General features: G+C 40.0%; 1 protein-coding gene across 2 annotated transcripts in view; it reads left to right on the plus strand.

Annotated features, from left to right (window-relative positions):
- Positions 1 to 2,525: 2,525 nt before the first annotated feature.
- The window catches only part of rasgrf2a (Ras protein-specific guanine nucleotide-releasing factor 2a), a 45,133-nt gene continuing 27,213 nt past the window's right edge, over positions 2,526 to 20,445 (plus strand). For both annotated transcript variants that reach the window (XM_046067331.1, XM_046067332.1), the window contains exon 1: positions 2,526 to 3,326. In XM_046067331.1, the coding sequence (XP_045923287.1) occupies positions 3,048 to 3,326 (279 nt within the window). In that variant the 5' untranslated portion in view covers positions 2,526 to 3,047. The remainder of the gene's footprint in view (positions 3,327 to 20,445) is intronic.

Here is a 20,445-nt window from a genome sequence, read left to right on the forward strand (position 1 = left end):
CCATTTTCTGACATTTTGTAGACTAAACAATTGGTTAATTGAAAAATCAGTAGATTAATCAACAATGAAAATATGCTAATTGTTAGTTGCAGCCCAGTCCTTACTAAAATAAAAAGAAAAACGCTTTTCTCAAACATCTAAAGGGACCTAATCTTCCTCTTGGGTCTACCTGTTCTGTGCTGTAGTGCCATTTCTTTCTCTCTGCATGCTTCATTTGCATCTGAGCATCTGTGTCTGTGCAGAAGAGTTTCAGGATCAAGGTGGGTTAGGAGTTGGCGTGTGGTCCCCTACCAGGCAGTCCCGTTTTAACATCCCAGCAGGTCCCGATCTGCACCAGCGTGGGTTTGATTATTCTCCGTCAGCCCTGCTGACGTGGGTGGCAGCAAATCTCTTGAACCGGGAAAGATGCACACTGGCTCCAGCTGAAACATTATCACTCTATCAAATCAAACCTCGACAGGCAGCGGTGGAGGGAGTATTCTGATCCTTTACTTAAGAATAAGTACTAATACCTCACTATAAAAGCAAGTAAAAGTCCTGCATTCAAAATGTTATGTAAGTAAAAGTTTCATCAGGAAAATGTCCCCTGTGACTATTATGTAGGCCTATGCTGTCATTAGAAGCTGGATTTTACTGGTGTAGTATTTTGTAAGCTCTTCATATGTTTTGTATGTAAAAATTAACTGAAGCTGTCAGATAAATGTAGTGAAGCACAATAATTCCCCCTGAGATGTGGCGGAGTTAAAGTATAAAGTAGTGTAAAGCATAAAGTAGTACTTAAGTCTGGTACTTGAGTAAATGTACTCAGTTACATTTCACCACTGTCAACAGTTCACACAGAGTTAGAGTTAATCACAGTAAACTGATACTAAGCTGCCTAACAGATTACACTGGCATCGTCTCTGTGTTACATTGTGTGTTTTGATATTGTGAGATTCATGTGGTGTCTGTTGCATAATGTCCTGAGGCTGTCAAAGTATTGCATGTTTCAGACCCTGACCACAGCCAGACCCTGACATGAGTCTGTGACTGCACAGCGTGGGGGTTGGGGTGGTGGGGTAACAGGGAGTCTTTTAGCGTTTAATACCCCTCTGTACCATCCACCACATCATGTACAGTATGTGAACAGAAGTGAAAGGCAGCTTAGCTAAAAAAAAAAAACCACACACACACGCACACAACATCTGTCTCCATGCGTTCACACACACACACACACACACGTACACACACACGCTGTCTACTAAAGTGCTACAACATCTGTTTGTGCTTTCAGGCTCGATGACAGTTTGAAAAACAAACAACATCTTCTGAAGCATATCACCAATTTACAAGAATAGAAACTTCTGCTTTTGTGCACCTTTCAGTGTGTGTGTGTGTGTGTGTGAAGGGAGGGCCTTAACCCCTAGAGGTGTGCAACCTCTGACATACATAGCAGCACTATCAGCTGACAATTGTAAAGGTTTAGGCAAATAGTGGTCGAGTGTCCCCAAAAGTGATGGAAACACAACTGTGTGTGTGCAAAGAGGGTCAAAAACAAGCTCAATGTCTATTAGCTAACACAAAATAATATTTTATAGTTTTTTTTTTTGTATCTTGGAGATTACCTGCTTAACATAATATAAAGTTAAATAAATACCAGACAAATTAATTTGAATTTAATCAAATGTAAGTTTTAGGAGAAAGGCATTTTCCCCAGCTACTGGGGTAAGACCTCCATTTGTTTGACACATTAAAGAACTTTTTATTGATTTTTTTTGTATCTTTAAGAAGGCTATGCTAAAGGAAAATAAACAGCTATAGTTGACAAATTAATTTGTATTTAATGAAATGTATGTTTTAGGGAAAAGGCATTTTCCACATGGGGTAAGATCCCCCCGTGAAATCACTTTCATAGGTGCAAATTACAGATAAAATAAACTACAACTAGGTGGTTCCTAAAATTTATTTCTCAAACTTTTATATAGTGAGTTTGCTGGAACTTCATTAGCAGAAGGTCTGAGGTAAAATAGGTGATTCCCTGCTAGCTAGCTGCAAATGTGAGCATATGTGAGCTTATAACCTCAGAATTTTACCTCTGACTTTCTGATAGTCAGTGTCTAAATAACATCTTACTTACAAACGATCAACCGGATCAGCGACCGAGGAGTTGGTCTTACCCCAAACATACTACTTTGACCAAAAACTCTAAAAATCTTGCCCTCTAAACAATTGCATAACTTATCCTAAGGCTCTCCTTAATGTATGTATGTGTGTATAGAACACAATTTTTAAAAATTACAGATTATTTTAAATGACAAAAAAATTTGATCAGTCAGAATTGCTTTGATCTCAAAACATAAAAAATTGTGATGAAACAGAGGGGAAGCCACGCTGTTCTTTAAATATTCCGATTTACTGCATCACCTGTCCGGCTGTGATACCACCGTTAAACCTTTGGCCCCTTTCACGCGCTCCTGTGCACCTGCACCCCGTGGGCGTGTCTCTGCTCGTGCGCTCCTGCGAGGCGCAGCGGGCCGGGCAGTCAGCAGCGCGCGGCGGGCTGCAGCGACATGTCTCTTTAAGTTGGTGTCAAAGCCGATTACCGCTGATCTCCGCCGTGTTTCTGTTTTCACCGTCTGTTCCCTGTTTCTATTTTTGTTTCGCGCTGCTGAAGATACGATCAGCGGTCTCGTTTTGAAACGTTTTTTACCGGCCGGGTGGAAAGAAACGCTCGTCTCCTCGCGTTAACTCCTAGTCAAAGTTTGGAGCATGGAAACGTCGTGAAGCGTTGTTGTTGTTGTTGTTTTCTGCAGCTCTGCTTTGTAGGAAAGCCCACGTTAAAGCCCCAGGCTGGCGAGCTGGTGAGTGAGATGTGCGCTGCGCCGGGGACTCTCCAACTTTTTGTACCATAGTAAGCCTGGATTACCTCTCCCTGCACACGGAGACATTAACCGCTTTCTCTCTGGCGTCCTCCTGCTAAAATAACGGCAGTGATGTGATGTGATGCCTCGGGTTACTGTTTGAAGTTGGCACCAAAATAAAAAAAAAAAAATCCGAGTGAACATAAAATGCAGAAGGGTGTGCGGTACAATGAGGGCCACGCTCTGTATCTGTCGCTGGTTGCGCGTAAAGAGGGCACCAAGCGCGGCTTCCTGAGCAAGAAGACCACCGAGAACAGCCGCTGGACCGAAAAGTACTTCGCCCTCTACCAGAACGTGCTCTTCTACTTCGAGAACGACCAGAGCACCAGGCCCTCCGGGATGTACCTGCTGGAGGGATGCACGTGCGAGCGGGCACCTGCGCCCAAGGTCTCCGCCATCAGCAAGGAGCCCACAGAGAAACAGCAGGTGAGTCTTCACAGCTCCACTGGACCGTGAGAGGCAGGGAGGGAGAGCCAGGTTAGCTAAAAGTTTAAGAATGGAGGGTTTAGCTGTTTCATTAGGGAAATATGCTTCTACCCTTTTCATTCATTTAAACCCTCGGGAGTTCATGTTGGTAATTTTCTGTACCGACTTTCTATGGATGCATTTTTGCCTTTGTTCCACCTTTTACTCCTCATGCATGGTAGCCTATTGTGTTCAGCACGCACTCTGCTGTAAGTCGGACATGTCATTTTGTGAAGTTAACAAAATATCAAGCTGCAAGGAACCCAAAATACAAGAACAATGTCACAGGTGCTAATCAAAATAGCGAGAATCCCTAAAAAATTAAAATGAAACAAACAGTTCAAGGTTGTAAAAGTTTCACTATTTATTATTATTTATTTATTTATATGAACTAATAAAGCAATATTACATTCTGCCTACATGTTAAATGATTTTATGTTAATTTATTCATTAAAAGTCTACAGTATGCCACCAACAATCTCTGAGGAAATAAGAGTTAGGAGGATCCAACCAGCTATTTATCAGCTATTCAACCATTCAGTTAACTAGCTGAGAAGTAGCTGAGTTTACCAACTAGTCATTTCAGAACTGAAGAAGTCTCTTGGATGAGGGAGGAAACGTCTTCTAGTATCTTCAACCAAAGTTGACCTGGATGACTGAGAACCTTCAAAGTAAAGAGTAAGATGAGGGGAAGGTTTTTTTATAGTCTACAGACATGATTGAGATGCTGACAGCTTGTCTGTACATGATATCTGAAGTTATGTTACTATAAATAAAACATGCTCACTGTAAACATAGGTGAATAGAGGAACTCCAGACCAGCTAATAATATTCAAACTAGAGCTGAAATGATGACTGACAGAAAAGTAACCGGCGTTTTAGTCATTTTTCAAGCAGAAATGCCAAAAACTCTCTGTTCCAGCTTCTCAAATGTGAGGATTTGCTGCTTTTCTCTGTTTTATGTCATTAAAAAGTGAATATCTTTGAGCTTTGGGACTGTTGGTCAAACAAAAGAATGTGTATGGTGTGGTGTCGGCTATGTTAACTGCTTAATGAATACTTTATATACTGGTTTTGATAGTGGGTTGTTATTGTTGTATATGTAAATGGGTAAAAGTATAAATGTTATTGATTGTTTTTTGTCGTTTTGTGTTTGTACTGTCGGACTTGCTGTTCTGCTCCCTTTCTTGGCCAAGCCGCCCTTGTAAAATTGATTTTATCTCAAAAAAACAAAGGTTAAATAAAAAGAAATACCTTACAATAATTACTAACTGGATACTGTACATAGATACTTTTAGTCTTTTAGTCTCAAACTCTGAGTCTAGTTTGAGCCTTGATCGAGATATGAAACTTAACATTAGACAGCCTCCTGTTCATTAGTCTGATAAGAGACAACTTGCTAATAATAATGCACTCTTAAAGAAAATACAGCACAATTTATCTTTTTTTTTTTTTTGACAAAACACGTATAAACACAACCTCCACTGAACATTCTTAGCCTTGGGATGAGTGTGTGTGTCAGTCAATCCGAACCAAAGTACGGCTGCAATTAATGATTATTTCTAGTGTTAGTCAGCAGAGTACTTTTATTGATTAATCATTTGGTCTGTAAATAGTGAAAAGGGCCCAGCAGAGCCCAGTGTGATGTCTTCAGATGTCTTGCTTTGCCTGACCAACAGCCTAAAGCCCCAAAATATTAAGTTTACTATCATGGAAAAGAAAAGAAGATATTATTCCCTTTTTTTCCTCCCTTAAAAATAATTTGAAGGGTGATCGAAATAGTCCCATGTTTTAATTTTCTGTTCTAAACTCGAGCATCTCACCGTCTTCGTCATTCATCCTCCTTACCGGACGCCTCTGCCTGCAAGGCCTTCTCTGTTTTAGAGAGAAACCCTGTGTGATGAGGAAGACACAAAGCGCCTGGTTATATTATTGAGAATTCATTGTTAACAGAATTAGCCTTTATGAAATACTTGTTCTGTGGAGGCTAATGCTAATTTTTAAATGACCCATATTCCTGTTTTTGCTGCTGCAGGGTATGAAGATGTGTTTTCATCCCATGAGCTGCTGGCATAACGTGGAGTGGTGGTTATTTAATAATAAACGGTGTGCTCTGAGAAACAAGCTGCACGTTCGACCCACAGATCCTGTTTGGCAACGGGTCATTTCAGTTTTTATACAAACTGGATTATATATCAGTGAAGTCCAATCTTCTTATCGATACGCAGGTCATCTGTCACGCCTCGATAGGCATTAATCACATGCTGCCTGTGACAGCCTGACTCAGTCATGACTTCACATGCTCCGTTTATGGAGGAAGCAGATGTGCTGCAGTGTTTTTACAGCTTTAGTGTGCTAACAATTATTCCGCTCACGAAGCCCCAGTAGGGAGAGAATCCGCTGAATTACTCTGATCTGTAAATGAGATTCTGAACATTAATATAGCAGCAGACAACTATTTACTAGGCAAAGATTTAGTGGAGTAACGGCAGAGAATGACAAAACACTTCGTTTTGAGGAGAGTGATGCAACGTCTGTTTCTTTGCACATCCAACGCGGTGAATTAATGGTGTACTCTGACCAAACCAGAGCTGGTGATTGTAGTGTAGTGGTGAAAAGACTTACAAAAAGAGTTTTGTTGAGTTTTTTTTTGTTTCTGATCAGTTTGAGTGAAGTGTGTATTATGATGATCTGTGAGGTAAAATTGCTGTTTTTCTCAATGCGATCTGGTGATTTGTTTCGGTCTGCGATGCTGGTGCTCTAGTGGGACATGCGGTGGCCGTGAATGTCACTTGCAGCTCTTCTAAACACGCCACATGTTTAAGGTGCACTTAAATCTCTCTCTCTTGTTTTTTGCATTTCTATTGCAAAATACAGGACTGTATGAAAATGCTTACGCTGTCTGAAAAATTGAGAGGTTCTGTTCTTTTTTTTCTTACCCCATTTATATTTAATTTCAGCCCTTTCTTGTGAGAGATGTTATATAAAGAGATTACATAGTTTTTGTTGGGCACTGTGGTTCATAAATGTGCATTTGTTTTCAGACACTATGCAGAGGACAACCATCCCACCTCTGTATTAGAGCTGTTTTTTCCACACAGATCCCTCTGGAGACACTAAACGTGTCTTACAACTTCCCAGCACTTGGATACAGACTTTGTATAATATGTAAAATTGGGGAGTTCCCCTTTAAACAGCTTCTAGCATGGTTGTAGAATCTTAGTCTTGTTTAGCAAAAGGAAGCGTTCAAAGAAAATACAAATAATCCTGGGGAGGGCCTTGCATCTGTAGAAAGTAAACAAGGTTAAGCCCCACTCCCCACCCTAATATTTTATTTCTACAAGACTGTCAGTGCCTCATAAGATGAGAGGGAAACTTTGGGCTATCTTAAATAGATTAAAGGTTCAAGGTACATGTATACATTTATAACACAAGGCAGCACAAAGAAGTTGTAGCACCCTTCACACCACACACACACAGAACATATATACAAATATTTAAAATTAGAATAGAATAATAATAAAACAATATATACAATCACTTGATTACATTCTGTATTTCACACCAAGATGGTAGATAGATCAGTTCTATGTCATTTATTCATGGTGGAGTGCAGACGATGAGTTGAGGAGTCTCACAGCCTGAGGGAAGAAGCTTCTCTGCAGTCTGGTGGAGCGACAGCAGATACGTCTGCATCTCTGAACAGGCTGTGGCTGGGTATTTTAGGCTGCGTTCACACTGCAGGTCTTAATGCTCCGCTCAGATCCATTGCTCAGGTCTGAATTTTGTGATTGGTCAACTGTATTTTTTTTAGATGTGTCTCATATCAGACTAGAAGTGGGAACAGGCCAGTGGCCTGAAAGTGACTCGCTTGCGTAAAAGTATCCGTCTGGTGCAGCATGCTGTCGTAGAGAAGTAAACATGGAGGCCACAGACAGTACAGTTTTATTGTTAAGTTGATCGCTCACCGCGGCTCCCGCAAGCACAGAATTGTGACGACAGTCGTTCTAGAGTTACGTCAGAGTCGCATGAATTCTGATCTGACTCCAGACAGAGGTCACATTTCAAAAAATCTGACCTCCATCTGATTTTGCATATGAAAGTGGCCCAAATCCGAACTGGTAAAGATCAGATTCCATGTGACTTGTTCACACTGTTATAAAACAATCTGAATGCAGCCTTAATATCCTTTGGGGCGCTGCAGGCACCTCGTCTCAGCGATATCACTGATGCTCGGTAGATGAGTTCTAATGATCTTCGGAGCGGCAGAGCCATCCAGTCCTGGACCATGCACCACATCTCACCAGTTTGTGATATTTCCAGTCAGGATTCTTTCTATTGCTCCTCTGTAAAAGTTAAGAACTCAGCAGAGGAATTTTGCCTTCTTAAATTTCATTAAGACAAACAGCCGTTTGATGTTGTTTGAAATGATTTTTCTGTCCTGTTATTTTTAACGTCAACATCTTATTAGAAATTCAGGCTGGATGAATTTCCTTCTCTCTGCTGAACATCTGTGCATCTCTCAGTATTATCAACAAAGTCAGTATTTGTCCATTGGTTTTGCACCTGGGCCCTCTGTCTGCAGATAATAGAATTTTCACTTATTTTGCCTGCATGAGGAAAGTGCCTGTAGGGCGGCCTTTAAGTACTAAATATTTGTATTTGTACAATAATGTTATTGCTAAGCAGCAACTTGCCTTTCAGGTTTTCTGGCCTTTAAAGTACACTTTTCTCATTTACCATACACGGTCCGCCGTGTGTTGAGTTGGATGTTTGCCTCGTCTGTGTTAAATCCTGTTGTCATACATAAAGGCATCAGTAGCAGGATGCAAAACACTTTCACACACTTGCTTGTTTGTACGTGCCTTTTGTTTGGAGGTTCACAGAAAGTACCAAAAACTGTTGTATTGTAAAATTTAATCATGTGGTGATGGAGAGCTGTACATTCCAGCTGAGGTGATTATGTCGTTATAATGACACATGCAGAGGACTTCACGATCTCTAAACAGCTGATTCATGTGAAAGAACCGTAATTTCAGTCAATATTTCAGTTGTGTTTTTTATTTTATTTAACCAGGAGAAAAAGAAATAAATAGGCTGCTTCCCTTTATTAATATATACACACACACACATACATATATATATATATATATATAAGGGAAGCAGCCTATTTAAAACATTTTCATTGTTCTTTTAAAAACATCAGTAACCAAGGATCTAAACTCCAGAAAAGGCGCCATAACCTCCAACCAGAGGCCCCACGATGAAATAAAAAGCAACGCTGCATGGTAGGCAGACTCTAGTTCTCTTAGCAGTGATGATGAAGCGTGCATGTACGACACATCACCGATACTCAAGCGGGAATCAAATTGTAAAAGCTTATTTTCTTAGAAAATCTGCATGTGTAGTAAAATATATGAAATTGCTCCATAATTTAGTAGAAGTGAGAGTCTGTATCCTGAAACAAAAAACGAATAAGGCAGCACTAGAGCTGAACTATTTTTCTGATTAATTCTCACACCTAAGACAGGAAAAGAGGACAGTGCGATGCAGTGTGACAGCTTGGCATTAGAGCCATGGGGGGCCGTCTGCCTGCCAGCCTGCACTGTAGCTACTGTTTACTCCTCACTGCTGTAAGCACTGCCAGTGATAGTCGGCCAAGAAACCAGACCGGACAGTACAGCCACATGCAACAACTTCTAAAGTAGGCAGCCAATACGATGTCGTGATAGAAAAGAACTAGTTCAGACTAGGGGTCCACTAATAATCGTACTGGCCGATTATCTGCGCCGATTTTCAGCATTTTTCCTATAATCTGCATCGGTCATTTTAAAAACAGGGAAAAAAGCTCCTTTGGCTCTGATGCAGCCGCCTCTCTCTGTCTGCTCGAGCCCACAGAGTGTTGAGCACAATGAAACTGACTGGTGTCTTCTTTCTAAACTTCACACAGTATTTTGATGTCAGGAATATAGTTTATTTATGTTCCATTTATTTCCAGTGTGATACTGATTTTATATTGTTGCTGTAAACTTTACTTTTGCTGCTGCTCTGAAAACAGTTAGTTATAATAAAATATTAAATTTGATTACTGTAACTTATTCTTTTTTAAATAACATATTTTTAAAAGGCAATTATTTAGTGATGAAAAGATAAAGAACAGAACCAATAAATAGTATTAATAAAAGTATCAATAAAATCCTAACAATATAAAATGGATACAATATAAATGGCAGCCAGTAAAGACAAAGTTTATGATTTAGTTTATGAGTTTATCACTCATAGTTAACAAGTCCATCTCTGGGATGGATCTCTAATTCATTTAATTTACTATTTATAAAGATTAAACATGACAGTTAACTTTAATTTTGTTATTTTCAACAAGTTTTTGTGTTGAGTTTGTGTTATTCAAAATTTTGACACCAAGATTAAAAATTTTACAGCAAATGTGTATCGTCTCCACATATCGGTCATCAGTGTAATTGGATACTAATAATCCGTATTGGTATCAGCCTGGGGGGGGGAAAAATATTGGTTAATCCCCATTTCAGACTTTTGGGGGTGAAAAACCAGATGTCAGGCGAGACACAATAAAAGTTGAAATCCGGGGCACGTTTTCAGACAGTTTCTCCTGGACGATAATCGTAGTGTTTTCCTCACTCAGTCAATCACTCCATAATTGCTAGAAATAGTTGTGTAAAGAGTAGGGGGGGGGGGGGGACTCTCGTTTTTTGGGGGAAATTTACAGAAATTGTCGGACGCAGCCAACCAAGAAAAACATATTGTGACTTTGGATTGTTCACACATTATTCCAAGCTGGTTAGCGCCTTACTGCTAAAACGGCCTAAATGAGCTACTTTTGCTGTGCTAGCAAGTGAAAGCAGAGACAAACAGTGTGAAGGCCTATAAAAATAGCTGAATCAATTGTATTAGTGTTTATATTAGATTTTATTTTGATGTAACTGCCAGCGGTGGCACGTTTACAGTTTGTTGACATTGTGTTTTCATCAAGTGGGAAATGTGGGGTGTCGATATTATAGATGTCTCCGTCGGAGGCTGATGTGAAGGTTTTTTTCTCACTCTGACAATTACCATCTAAGTTTACCGTGTTAGCATGCTAACATTTGCCAATTGGCACTAGAAGTACAGCCGAGGCTGATGGGAATGTCATTGGTTTTGCAATATTTGGTCATAAACCGAAGTGTTGAACAGGTTAAATTTTGACCAGATAAAAAAGTTAATTGATCACCAAAGTTTCAGCTCACCCTCTTGGGACCATGAATGTCCATTTGATCACAATCCATCCAATAGTTGTTGTGATTTTTCAGCCTGGACCAGTGGTCGACTGACTGACAGTAACAGTAACAGTAACTTTCATTATCAATTTATCTGCCAATTTACTTTCTGGATTAATCGTTCAGTCTGTTACACATCAAATAAACTGTAATAGATTACATATAGTCGGCGTCACAGTGCAGGTGAGAGGAAAATAACAGACTAAACGACAAGATTTACGACACAGACGGTCATTGTTTGATCTCCGTCTGACGAAGGCTACTCTCTGATTCTGACAGCGGCAGGTTTTTAAATGGAGGAACATTAATGTCAGACAAAACATCAGAGAGCATCAAAGCACTCTTAGACAATTGATAACTTGGCTCATTTGATGTCCACTCTCTTCACAGATACTCTGATAGCAACATTAATTATTCAATCGCCTGTATCTGTGGCTGATATGGGGATAAAACCTTCTTCATTAACATGACTGTGATCAGTATATATTGACCTCAATATACTAAATATGCTTCTTTGTTCTTGTGAGCACAAGTCAAGATCTCATCCTCTTAAAGTTGCTTTTATCATTTTATTTGCACTTAGCTTTTAGCAAACTTTAACTAATTTACTGGTAGAATGAATAATTTGAATTTAAGAAACGGTAAAATTTAAACACTACTCAATTTATACATTGAAATATTTTACTTAGTTGAATTTACATATGTTCCAATTGACCCTTCGCTAAGCCACGCCCCAAACACACAGCTGGCCAATCACAGCGCAGTATAGGCCTCGCTCTAACTGAGGTCCGACACTTTCATGGCTGCGCTCCTTTGACTCTAATGCAAAAAGAGTTTTCTTTGGCTGTATTTTTCCAAGATCAGGTCAAACGCTGTTCCTGGGGCATCTTGTAATAGTTACAGTCGCTACCCAGAGAGGCTGAAAGGAGACGTACAATTTATTCTCTTTCCAAAACCTAAAATAAATCCAGATAAATGTCGGTTGTGGATTGTTCCTAATGTGATAACTAACTTCCTGCTGAATGGAACGTAATAAAGCCCTATTGTTCTGCTTTTTAATGATTGTAATAATGAACAGAGGCCTACTCAGCTGTACAGGAACAGAGTTGATCGTTCATATCGTTGTCTTTTGTCTCAATCGTCGGGGGATACGGTGGTTCACTTGTGATCGGTTGGCTTTAGCTTCTAACTTTCATTTTCTTCACGTCAGTTTGAGTCAGTCTGACAGCCTGAATCAAACCTTCAAATGTATAATACAACTGCAAAACTGTCTGCTTCTTTCTGAGATCGCTTTTTCCACCAAATTAGACAATATTTCAGTGCAGTAATAGACAGAGGCAGCGCTGACAGTTTGTCGGACTTAACAACAGTAACTGAGGGGGGCGGGGCTTAGCAAAGGGTCAATTCCCCATTGTAATTTCAAAACCTTTTTTTTAGGGAGCCTCTTACTTTTTCAAGTATCTAATGTTCAAAAAAAAACTATATTTAAGTGGCTTAAATAAAAATTTAATTAAAATTGTCAAACAAAAATAAAGTCAAATAAGCTCCTGTTGCTTCAGTTTTTGGTGGTGTTTTTTGGATTGCTAGATATTTAAATTTGAATATTTCAACTATAATTTCGGTTGTAATTTCACAAAAAGGCCTTCATTTCAAATGATTGTCGCTTCCACAGTAGTTTTACACTTAAGGTTCAGTGAGGTAAAGACTCCCACTGCCTGGTCTCAAATGTTTAATGTTTTTTCGTCCATGTGGCTGGACCCTTGTATGTGCATGACAATAAATATGTAAAACTAAACAAACTAATGAAGCAGAAACAGAAGCGACGGTTTGTAACATCCGTCTTCATTTGATTAGTCAAAGCTTGTAACTATGAGTTCAGTAGGTTATTAAATATGAACAACAGTGAGTGAAAGTATAATTCTCTGCTGTCATTTACTGCCTAATGAACTGGAAACATAAGCCATGCTTAAAGCTCCTGTAACTCAGTGAAGGACAGGCCAGCGATTATTGTTTTTGTGCATTCACTGGTATCCCGCTGAGTCGGTTGTTTCAGAGCGAAACAACTTTCTGATTTGTAGCTTACAAGGGAATTGAATTGTGTACAAATCTACACTTGTTTATCTTGTCATCCTCAGACATGATTGGTATGTGACAAGCACTTTTCCACTTTAGTGTGGGTCTGCTGATATGGCGTTTATAGTGAGTGGTAAATTCATAGCTTTTGTTTTTTCAAGTCTGCTCAAATCGAGCGTATCCCAAATAATTTACTGGTATGAACCAATTGTGATACCTTTCACATCTGACCCGTTGTTAATATAAAACTACTGATTAAAGCAGCTTTAAGTAAAAACTTTAGGCAAGGCAAGTTTATTTGTAAAGCACTTTTGAGCAACAAGGCAATTGAAAGTGCTTTACATAAAACAAAAAAGCAAATATGGAAAATGAAAAGACATTTAAATACAATTTTTAAAATTTTAAAATAGAAAATAAAAACAGGTTGTATGTAGGAAACCTATTTGTTCACTTATTATTCTAATGGGTTACGAATAATCAGGCTTTTTACCTTACATTTCAAAGCTCGAACGACATTTATTTCCTCTAATTCACGATTGTCACAGTGAATCCAGATACTTTGTGCTACAGTCTTGGTTAAAGCAGTCAAAAAAGCCAAATTCTCAGTATTATCAGCATGTTCTGGGTTAAAGTACGGCAAGCAGCAGGTTGATTCAAAGTAAAATCAATTGGATTGGTGTTTTTTCTTCTAAGGGGTCGGGACAGATGTGAAATCTTCCTCAGAGAATCCCTGCAGAAGGGACGAGACAAAGATTATGATGTTTGAAAATGGAGATTGGATTTTAAGATAGATGACAAAGGAGAGGCTGTGTGCTGGATGACAGTATTTTTTGATTATATGTTTGACTGCCTATGCTCTTAAATAGATATACACAAAACCAATGAATCGTTAACTTACATTTAGATGTTTGTGAATCTGAAATATTGATATTCTGTAGTACTCTGAACATGTAAAGCTGTCTGTGTTTGCAGCTAACGTGCTCTGGGATGCTGCTGTGCTCGACTAAGAATAGCATGCTTGCTGGTCCTTTTGCCTGCAGTCACTGTCTGAATACCAAGTCAACACAACTGCACCTCGCACACAAGCTCTACTACACACTGCTGACCTGTGCTATTTCTAGTCCGCCTTTAACTGTTCTGTGAGTGAATCTGTCTATTAGCCTGTCTTTCACTGAGTGCGATAGATGTGCAAAGCCTACAAAACAACAAAAAATCACTTAATTTCTCCAAGCTGTGTGTCAGGAGGGAAGGTTTAGGTGTGGAAATGTACCGAAGCCACGCAGATGTTATAAGTCCTGTGGAAACTACGGTTAGGGGGCTTTCACACCTACCTCGTTTGGTCCGGACTTTCGGACTTTTCAGTTTGGTCCGAACCAAAGTTGCAGGTGTGAAACCTCCCCCGGACCCCGGTCCGGACCAAACAGACCAAATTGGGTCCGACGAAAAGAGGTAGTCTCGGTCCGGATCAAACTGAACCACGGTTCAGTTCGTTTCTGGTGTGAAGGCATTTTTTGGATGGTTCCGACTTTCAGACCATTTACAGGAAGTTACAGGAAATCTGCTCTGCTGCTCCTCGGACTTGGAACGCACCTAAACTGTTTTGCTGCTTTATTTCTGCATTTTTTTTTTTCTGCAGTTTGTCTGATGTAACATAATTCACTCCACTTTAAGGGTTCTTAGATACACGGAGTTTGTTGGTAGTGATTGATAAGCAGGCTCTGCATGAACAACAAAACACCAATCACAATATTGTACGACAAACAGGCCCCGCCCCCATTAGTTGTCGAAAACAGCTTGAAAATGACCATTGAAACATATAGCTGCTCTTTTATTTTTATTAGGATAGTTTGCACTCAAACTAACAGACTAAAAACATTTTTTCAGCTTATTTATTTTATGTGTTTTCCACTCCAAAATCACCCCTATATTACTAGGATGCTTAATTCTTTTTAAATAAAGTAATTGTAGTCATCTGGTGAAAATTCCTTTAATTTTGTCTTTGGGAATATATATCTCAGAAAAGAAACGTATTGTAATGTCAGTTTTTTCCAATATCGTGCAGCCTTAGATCTTAACATCCTGTCAAGTTACATAAGAAAACAGTGTCCTAGAAATAATTTTTATATACTGCTAGTTTTTCTTTATTTTTATTTGATTAGCTTCCACATAGTGGTCACTAGTCTTTTTATTAGTACTGATTTGTTTTACCAGTTACATCTTGATGGGAAACGTTTTTGCTACCTGGATTAACTTTGACTTTTTCTTCCAGTGAAGAAAGTGCTATGTTTTTTGTTTTTTTTAAACCATGCACAAGTTGTCGGTACTGTAGAAGGAATTATATGGTCAGTTTGAAGATTGAAATCCCATTAAAACAAGTCATGTGACTGTGCTGGAAGTTTTCCCCTCTTCGTTGCAGCAGAACAAGCTGTAAACACTTGTTATGGTCATGGGGCAGACACTGGAAACAGGGGTTTTGGACCCAGATGCAGACACTAAAACACAGAGAGGAAAAGTTTAGTGTGATCTTTAAACAAAAAGGGTAAACTTACAAGTGAGCTGAAATATGCGGTGTAAAAACGAAAGCAAGTTAATCTATACACAAACAGTGAAAATCCATAAATCTAAACTGCACGAGGGAAACGAGGAATAATCCCGAGACATGGAATGAAACAGGGATTTGATCCCCGGTCAAGGCGGCTGGTTGGTAGGCCTGAGCACTCATCTTTTCTATTAAACTAATACGGAGATGCTTTATTGAGCTGATGTAGTGTACACCCTCAATGTATGCAGGCGACGCAATAACAAAGCCGCTCTTTTACTTTGCCAGGAGCTGGTAAACAACACACACACACAGGAGCCTCCAATCAGAAATCCAGTCGGCGATCATGTCTGTAAACCCCTCACACTACTACAGGATCATTTAGGCCGATAATCGTCCCCGAGCAGCGTCAGATCGGGAACAACCCTGGCGAAACTGACCCACAAAGCGGCCCAGTTGTCCTCTAGTGTGCCGCCAGCATTAGTCTCTCTCTCAATCTTCCCTAACCACTCCTAAGCCCATTGGTCCCTACGAAGACCTACATCTTCATACATCTTTTTTTTCAAGGCTCAGTAATTTCCAGGAGTAGATGGTTAATTTGTTGGGGACTATTTTCAGCGGCGGATGAATCCACATGTGGTGCTCTAGTGAGTATTTGGGGCAGCAGGACTGTGTATGTGGGACTGATTCAGAATAAACTACAGTGTGTGTGTGTTAATGGTGATGAAGGAACATGTGACCCAGTGCAGCAGTGAGGCTCACTGGTGGGTTTAATAGTTTTAAGACAACAATTGAGCTCTATGGCTCAGAAGAAGAAGAGACGTCAGGCGGTGATACACACGGGACTTGCTGCTTTTGGTCTTCTTTTCAGTATTTGTTGACAATAAGAAAAATGTCACCAGACGTATCCTTGAAACTTGGGTGTATTGTTCCAAAAGGTAAAAGAGGCTAAGAATCCAGAAAAGGATAATAGTGACAAAATACTAATCACAGTTGCTCAATCCTGAGACATGAAGCGAGATCAATCAAACACAGGGCCCGCCGTCCTGCAAGTCATGCTGTGTTGTAAACGATGCAGAGGCTCAACCACTGAGAGCCGTCTGCAGGTAGCAGCTCTCATATTTGTGTCTGTGAACGGCAGACAGATGAGCTGAATTTTGTGACTGGACGTAGTGACGCTGGGTGCAAAGCATGAAAGCTGCCTCTGTCTGTCTCTCTGTCATTGTTATCCTCTAGCTTAAAGTAGGCTTGTGGCTGGGGAAGCCGCATTAGCAATGCGAGAAGCTGAACAAGCCTTGATGGTTATGTAACCCCCCCCCCCCCCCCCCCCCCCCCCCCCAACACGCACACCAAAACACACACAAACAAGCCCTTAAGCCTCTCTCTGGTCCGTGGCGCACGCTAGTAAGTGTCTCTCACCCGCTTAGCGTTACATCATTACTATACGGGCCTACTTTCTCCCTGTGGCAGCCTCAAAGTAAAGCATATTGTCAGATGTTATAATTCAAAGTACAAATAAATGTGCAGTATGCAGTACTGTCAGTGTATAACTATAATTCAATAAGCCAAAACTAGTGAAACAATAATGTCTCTTTATCTGCAGAAAAATATTAAGATGTATTTATTATGCTAACTTTCTGTCAACATTTAAAATTAAGTTTATTTACGTTTATAGTTATCCTCCATGTTCATTTTTCAATGTTGTTCGTTCTTTTCATGTTTATCTGTCTGCAGTGGGGCAAACGCGATTATTAGGACCAGATATATAATATGTCTGTGGTAGCTCGTTATACTCAGAATATCTCAGTGGTGAGAAAAAGAATTGCATAGTGAAGTCATTACTGTCTGTGCTCATTTCCATTCGTAACGCCTGGTGCAAGTTAGAGTATTTTCAAATCTTAACCGATTTTAAGAACCCTAACCACAGACATAACGACAGATTTTAATCTTAAGAACGCACACCAGATCGTCCAGTCCAGAAGCAGGACCGCACACTCTGCGTTTAGAAGGTTTAAACGGTTTCAAAGTGGCGTTTCCAGGGACTTTGGATCTCAGAGAATCGCTCGTGATAAAACGTGACTTCAGACAGAAACAAACATGGAGGCAGACTGTCGTCGTCAGCTGGTTGCACTTGTGTGTGCTGTGTTTTGTAGAGAAAAACAAAGAAGAGAATGAAACTGTGGAAGAACTCGAGGCTGAGAAGAGGGAATCAGCAGGTTCATACATTGTATAGCGCATGCAAATACACAACATTACATCACATTTATTCATTTACCTGACGCTTTTATCCAAAGCGACTTACAATTGCTATACATGTCAGGTCGCACGCCTCTGGAGCAACTAGGGGTTAAGTGTCTTACTCAGGGACACAATGGTGGATGGGTCACAGTGGGGGATTGAACCCGGGTCCCACACCCCACACAACATGCTGGTGACGCGTCCCGCTCAGTTCTGATCAGACTCAATAAATCAATTTGAAATCGGGGTGCCTCCGATCCACTCAGCGACTTAAAGGTTATGTCTGTAGCCATGTTTTTTTTAATGCTCATTTTGAAGTATCGCATTAGAAAAGGTTGATGGAAACTGCAAAAAAGTTTTTACGCTCGCTTGAGGTGCTTTTTGCCTTTGTCTAAAAAAAGTAAATGTGGGAAAACGTAGAAAACGTGTAACTCGCATCTGATCAGCTGTTTACGCTGTTGGCGTCTGGTCGGATATTCTCATAACGTGCTGAGACATGGCTGGGAGCAGTTTGCCCTCTTGAAACACATTTCTGAGGACCTCTTTCCAATTTTCCATGGCCCTCAAATTCATGCGACCGGTTTTGTTTCTGGTTGGAACCCATTATTACAGGCATGTGTAACGTCAACTACTGATGTAACCTGGTTTATTCGCTCCAAACCAGCTGATGGCACATATTTCGCATTTACTTATTTTTTCTTTTTTGCGACATTTCAAAAGTCCGCTTAAAATTCACATGACAATTGGAAACTTGGCTTGAAAGCCGCTCATATTACAGGTTCGGCTCAGGAAATGCCCCTGTGATTGTCAAGATCCAAATCTAGTATGCTGCCAACAAGACTTCCCTCTTAAGATGTTGTCAAACATCTGTGTGAGATGTCACAAATATCCATCCATGGTCTTACCCTACATCGGGCGAACCCTGGACAGGTTGCCAGTCCATCGCAGGGCCGCACATAGACGAATTTTAGAGTCACCAATTAAGTTAGTCCAGGAAGCTGGAGCACCCGGAGGGAACCCACGCAGACACGGGGAGAACATGAAAACTCCAAACAGAAAGTCCGGGACAACCAGGGTTTGAACCCACGACCTTCTTGCTGTGACAGAACTAACCACTGCATCACCGCGCCACCCTATATGTATTATAATGCAGCTTTCTAGGCGAAGGGGAAGCAACATGAAACCAGATGGATTTTTGGTAAAATAACGTTTCTTGCAGGATTGATCAATTCGATTAATCGAAGTTTACAAAAGACAACAAAAGAGGCGAACTACAGTGAAAGAAAGGCCGGTGGGTTGTTAAATAAAAACAAAAGAGGACTCAGTTTTTCTTAGATCTTACCAACTTTTCTCTAAACAAAAGGAAAAACTTCCTGTCTCTTACCTATTAAACTTAAAAAAAACAACTGTGCTCCTAATGACTTTATACAACCAGATTACTTTAATTATTTATGTGTGTGTGTGTGTGTGTGTGTGCACGTAGCTACTAAAGTGGACCTGGCCCAGTCCCCGGGTAGTTTGTTCGCGAGTGCTTCAAAGTGATTGGTGGGTCGATGTTTAAATGGTTTATGATGAGCTTCGTTGTTATTCGTGCAGCTGTCACAGTTCACCTAATGAATTATGAAAGTCGTAAATAAAACCCAAACCGTTGTTGAAAACAATGTTTGCACAAGCAAAATGTGATACTGTTGTCATTTGCCAAGTGTAAGATTGTGAGGTTTAAAAGGGAAAACCAGTACCCATAGCTGACAATCTTTGCCATCCATTCAAACCCACATATAGACGCTCGGTCAAGACCCCTTGGCATCGCTTTTAATCGCCCTGGGTACCGCTTTAGCATAGCTTTTGCACGTGTAGGGCTCTGCTGTCAAGTAAGTAATAATAAATATGCAACACTTTCAAAATAAAACTAGTTGTTAACGTTTAGGAAAACATTGTGGTTTGGGTCAGAATACCAAACAGCAGTACGTTCAGTTCAGTGCGAGCACTGTTTATAACGGCTCAGCAAGTAACTATTTGCAACAGTTGTCAGATTATGATTGTTTCTGTGGCCTTTGTGGTCTTTTAATAAGATTTTAAGGAGGAAGTAACGTTTTGTGCTCTCAGTCACCAGTGGTGCGAGCTCCACTGCTGAAAGCCACTGATTCGTTCAGGGACAATGGTGATTTATTAAAGTCAGTTCACCTGTCTGCTGAACAACAAGGCATTACAACAACATAATCAGTGAATACTTCTAATGACAGTGCAGCTACATTATGGATGTCTGTGATCCGGGCACAGTCGGTCTGCAAGGATCAAGTTACTGTGCCATTTTAAAGTGGGCAGAGTAATGCAATATAATGCAATAGGCATTACTGTTGCAATCACCAGCAGGAAGCATCGATCTGTACAGAACTCATAACAATGCAAAGATTGAAATGTTGACATTGCAGTTAGCAGGTACATTTAGCAGTTTTGACTGTTAGAGTGCCGTGGCTCCACACTTATTTAAATACACTTACTTTAAATTTGAATTTAATGTGTTTATGCTGGTGATGTAGATGTTAAAGCTTCGGTTGTTGAAACTGAAACACCCGATGTGGCTTTGTTGAGTGTGTATAAATGGCCTTGACCGAGTGATGGAGGAGAAAACTGGAAGTGTCTTCACTGGAAGTTAAAGTGATGATGGAGAAGTGACACTCGAGTCGATAATTGTCACTTTACAGCAAAAAAGTCAATTGATTTATTTAATGTTTTTCCAGCAACCGTAAATCAAAGAATAATTTGTAAGTAATTTCCCAAACATTTTATTTTACTTTTAATGGACACATGTAAGATGTTTTATGCTTCCTGTGAATATAAGCCAATTAATCTTATTTCCATACTGTATACGTTGTGTTAGACTTTATAGAAGAACACAAACACCTTATTTTGAAAACCGGACCTCGTCACATGTCTA

Source organism: Micropterus dolomieu, linkage group LG13, assembly GCF_021292245.1.
Source record: "Micropterus dolomieu isolate WLL.071019.BEF.003 ecotype Adirondacks linkage group LG13, ASM2129224v1, whole genome shotgun sequence".
In the NCBI taxonomy this organism is placed as follows: Eukaryota; Metazoa; Chordata; class Actinopteri; order Centrarchiformes; family Centrarchidae; genus Micropterus; species Micropterus dolomieu.